Raw genomic sequence first — 4,504 nt, 5'->3', positions numbered from 1 at the left:
GTGCGTCCCACGCACAATGTGCTCTGAAATTTTGATGCTATTTTCTCCTAGACTCTCTTTACTGAACCCAAGAGCATGCGCAATTTCGTGTGCGGCAACGCGAACGCTCCACGCCGTGTCAGTCATGTACTTCGGATCAAAGTTCATGGCGCCAATAGAGGGACGAAAATCACCCCATGTGCTACATGTGACCGCCCACACAGCCCCGCTTTTAGTACCTGATGGCCTAGCAGCGGCGTAGATGATATAGTCGACGTTCAGCACACCGTTTTTCCTAAATTCAGTAGAAATCGTAAATTGGTTGCACGGTTCATTCATAGCCCTAGGTACAGTTATCGTCCCAACAGTGGGTTTCACAAGTAGTCGCTCGGCGTGCAGTTTGACAGCACCCATCCATTCCACCACCCCCGGCTATTACGCAAAGACGTCGCACCGTGCCGCCGGAGCTCCACCCGATCTTTCAAATCGCCCGACGCAATCGTTAAGAAGGGCAATGGAGCTTATCCGTAAACGACGCTCGACTGTGGTACGACGAAACACCGACATCCCCGCTTTGGGCCAATTATATGGGGAGAGCGAACGAGGTGGCTCGATAAATGTGGGCGCCGTCAAAGTGGGAGCGGTGAATTTCCCTAGCGGGGCAATTCACAACCTTTTGCCGCACGCACGAACTGCCGATGAACGAGGAGAGCTGTGCGGCCTTTTTGATGGCAATCGACGTGGCGCCATCGACCCGACGGCAGTACGCCAGGATGCTGCGGTCCATGTCGGAAATGAATCGAACCCCGCTGGGCATGATGATTCTGGGGTTGCAAAAGATTGGGGCGCGCTCGGAGACGAAGCAGGCGCGCCCCTTGACAGAGGAAGGGATGAATCAAGTTATCCGCGGCCGGACCGATTGGAGGGAACGTGTTGTTTTTCGACTTGCGTGGATAACGGCGAGTCGTTGGTCCGAGATTGCGGCCTTGACAGCCAAAAATTTCACAATGGAGGCGGACGGGACCTTAATTTTGGATTGGTCCGTGGCGCCGAAGACGGCGAGGGCGGATCCCCACCGCGCCTCGCGGTTCGTGAGGATACGAGGGCAGGGCGCGTTAGGCACTATAAAGCTATGCAGAACACTTCAAGAAAACGAAAAGCTCACGAATCTTGCGACTGCCCACGTGGGGCGAGCTCTGGCTCCTTGGAATGCCACGGCGCATTCCATAAAACGCGGTGCGCTGAGGCACGCTGCTCCAATCGTGGAGGCGTACAATTTGAATCCACACGTGATCTCGCAGTTGGCGAAGCACGTCGACCCGTTCGACCTTCCCCAGAACACAGTTCGATATTTGGGGAGTTACACCACAATGCTGACCCAGGTGTCGTCGCTGGCCGCATTGATGTGAAGGGGGAAACGGCGGATGGGCAGGAACCGTGGCTGAAAGCGGGGGAGCGTTTTTCCATGATTTTAATCATCATGCTGCTACAATAACAAGACGCGCGCCAAGGACGCGCCTGGCCACTCCACAAGAGGAACGAACCATCCCGCTACAACAAGTTAATGTGCCCGTATTGAACCTGGAGCGGATCCAGAGCCGGTTGAGCCCGGCGACCTTGGAGAGACTCATGCAAGTTTGGGGACTCGTCGGGCGGTCCCCTTTCCCTCCGTCTTCCTCCGGTAAGGCGCGCGAAGGCTCACGGAGAATTCCAACCGCTGACGCGCATTTGTTACGAAATGCGGGAATAATCGAGGACGCTTTGTCCACAATAACAGGCGGATGGATAATGCCTTTTTCGGCTGTGGAGGAGAAAACCACCGTTTTACAACGACGATGGATCGCGTGGCCACGCGACAAGAACAGAGACGACCCTTATGAGGCCAATGTTCCTCTTTTACACATTTCCCATTCTCTGCCACCTGTGATGGCTGAGGCCACTTTCTGCCTGGATGTAAAGGCATCCTTTTCTCATGTTTCTTTACCGCGGGAGACTCGGCATCACTTTCGATGCCGCGTGGAGGACGGCACGCTGGTGGAGCTTACACGGCTCCCTATGGGATACAAGGTCAACCCAGAAATTCTCCAGACCATTGCTTCGGCAATTGCGGGGTGACGACGGTGGTTCACCGCCTCTGGGCCGCACCTCCATTGGTGCGTGTCGACGTTTGGATCGGTAATATACGCATTGCAGGGTCGAAAAGCGATGCGACATTGTGGGAAGCCCAAGTGCTTCGTAATGCGGACAGTTGTCACGCCACGATAGGGAGGATCGCGAATCGGGCGCTACGCATTACACCTTTCTGTGTGGTGCAGTTTGATCACACTCCAGACGGTATCCCTGAGTGACAAGTTTGTCCGCTCTGTGCGCGCCATGCCAGCGCTGAATTCTTTAACCATCGCGGAAATGGAGGTTGTGGCGTCACGCTTTTTATATGCGGCGGCCATTTTGGGCACGCGTTTATGCGACCACCACTATTTTCATCAAGGCAGTGCGACGACGATTGTCCGCACTTAACCGGGGATTGTGCTGGAGACATCCCCGAAGAACGTTCCGCCGTCAGCGGCTGGTTTGGGCGAGAGATTGCGACACATCATCGAGAATAATTGTGGGTGAATCATCAAGCCCACGGAAAAGGCGTCGGCCGCCATCATCACGGATGCATCGCTCCATGGATGGAGAGCCGTTTTCATTCCAGCTCCGGCGACGTTAAAATTGCCGGAAGGGAATGGGAGAAGGAAACCTTTTCTTATCATGCAGGCCGAGGCGCTCGCGGTACGCCTGGCCTTATCGGTCTTTTCCGCCATCTTGCCATCCACCATGGACGTTTGGGTAGACAATACTTCGCTGCAAGGAGCGGCGAACAAAGGCGGCCCGGAACCGCACGCGTTGACGTGGGAGCTGCAACGGATATATGAGTTTTTGGCTCTCGCGGAATAAAGACAACTTTTGCCTACGTACGGTCTGCGGAATACCCCGCAGACGGCATGTCACGCGGTCGTGTGTTTACACTTCAGGACTTGGCGAAGGGGCGGAACTTGCGAAGGGGAGCGGCGGGGTCTTGTGGTTGGAGGACCCAAAAGTCCGCCACTTCGCAAGTAATAATATTTTAAATCCTTAGTAGGACAAAGGGCCATGCTAGTGGTCCACAGAATTCTATATTAAATGAAAAGAAAACATTGAAGCAATTAGTTAGGGGGCTTTTTTCCTTGCCGGGTTGGTTTCCATAGATTATTTCAGGATCCGGCCAGCTACCCGGAAGATTATCCTGCGCCGTTCCCTCCCCGGAAGAGGGCCGGCGGCGTTCTCGCGCGAGAAAGGGCGTCAGCCCGTGGCGGCCGGCCGCCAAACACGAGGGCGGTGTGCGTCGGGTTCCGCCGTGTCGGGGGCGAGCAGCGTCCCGCGGCGCGCCGCCGTACCACGGTCAACCTCATTTTTCTCTTTTGCTTCCGTTTTCTCTCTACCCTAGCGCCCGCTTGCTCCGCCCGTGCTTTTCCGTTTGGCATGGAGGCTCTTCCCGCCTCTTGCCGGAAGATTGTGGCGGTAAGAATTTCTTCAAACTTCAGAAGCGCCGTAGAAATTAGGAATTCCCCACTGCCCTCCGTTTTAAAACCGACCGAAATATTTGTTAAAAACCGGTTCGTCGGAATAAACGCCAGCGATGTTAATTTCACAGCTGGTCGATACAAACCGGATGTGAAACCACCTTTCGAGTGCGGTTTTGAAGCGCTTGGAGAGGTGGTGGCGTCCGGAGAAAAAGCGAAAGAGTTTTTTGTGGGAGACACCGTCGTGACACAGGCGTACGGGGCTTTTTCGGAGTATCAGGTCGTTCCTTCAAGACAGGCGAAAAAAGTTCCTTCAAAAAAGAAGGAGTGGCTTCCACTTGATCTTAGCGGTACAACGGCATCGATTTCTTTGGGAGAGGTTGTGAAACCCTTGTCTGGAGAAGTGGCGATTGTAACTGCGGCCAGTGGTGGGACGGGTCAGTTTGCCGTACAACTCCTTAAAAATATTTACAATTGCCATGTCATTGGTGTGACATCATCCTCTTATAAAGCAAATTTTTTGAAAGGATTGGGCTGTGATCACGTCATTGTTGAAGAGAGAGAAACCATTGATGAGGGAATAAAGCGGATAGCTCCAACCGGGGTAAATTTTGCATATGAATCAGTTGGCGGAGAGACTTTTCAAGTTATCGTTCAAAACATTTCCCTTCGCGGACGTATACTTTCGATTGGGGGTATATCCGGATATAGCGATGGAAGTACCTGGATGAGGCGGTCTTCCACGTATACACCCTTACAAACAGCACTTCTATCTAAAAGTGCGACGTTGCATACCTTCTTCTTACCACATTACAGCAAGTATGCTGCTAGACACTTTGCAACGCTTTGTGATTATTATAAATCCGGAATTATTAAAAGTTGTGTTGACTCTTTTGAATTTAAAGGGCTGGAGTCAGTTCCGGATGCAATAGACTATATGTATAGTCGAAAAAATCAGGAAAAAATTGTTGTTGAACTAT

General features: G+C 52.9%; 1 protein-coding gene and 1 pseudogene across 1 annotated transcript, besides 5 other annotated features; one reads left to right on the top strand and one right to left on the bottom strand.

The window, feature by feature from the left end:
- Positions 1-381, bottom strand: Tc00.1047053508715.20 (annotated as a pseudogene).
- Positions 1-2,800: a sequence feature (areas not merged during assembly with more than two copies in the genome that could not be assigned to a particular haplotype).
- Positions 382-3,246: a mobile genetic element.
- Positions 2,801-3,631: a sequence feature (haploid, Esmeraldo-like haplotype).
- Positions 3,030-3,246: a mobile genetic element.
- Positions 3,484-4,504, top strand: Tc00.1047053508715.10 (oxidoreductase, putative; the record flags this gene model as incomplete). Its single annotated transcript, XM_798299.1, has 1 exon — positions 3,484-4,504. A coding segment is annotated over one exon (1,021 nt), but the record flags the coding sequence as incomplete, so codon positions are not given.
- Positions 3,632-4,504: a sequence feature (heterozygous, Esmeraldo-like haplotype).

The sequence above is a fragment of the Trypanosoma cruzi genome, genomic scaffold (assembly GCF_000209065.1).
Source record: "Trypanosoma cruzi strain CL Brener 1047053517031 genomic scaffold, whole genome shotgun sequence".
In the NCBI taxonomy this organism is placed as follows: Eukaryota; Euglenozoa; class Kinetoplastea; order Trypanosomatida; family Trypanosomatidae; genus Trypanosoma; species Trypanosoma cruzi.
This window is presented reverse-complemented; position numbering and strand designations above follow the sequence as displayed.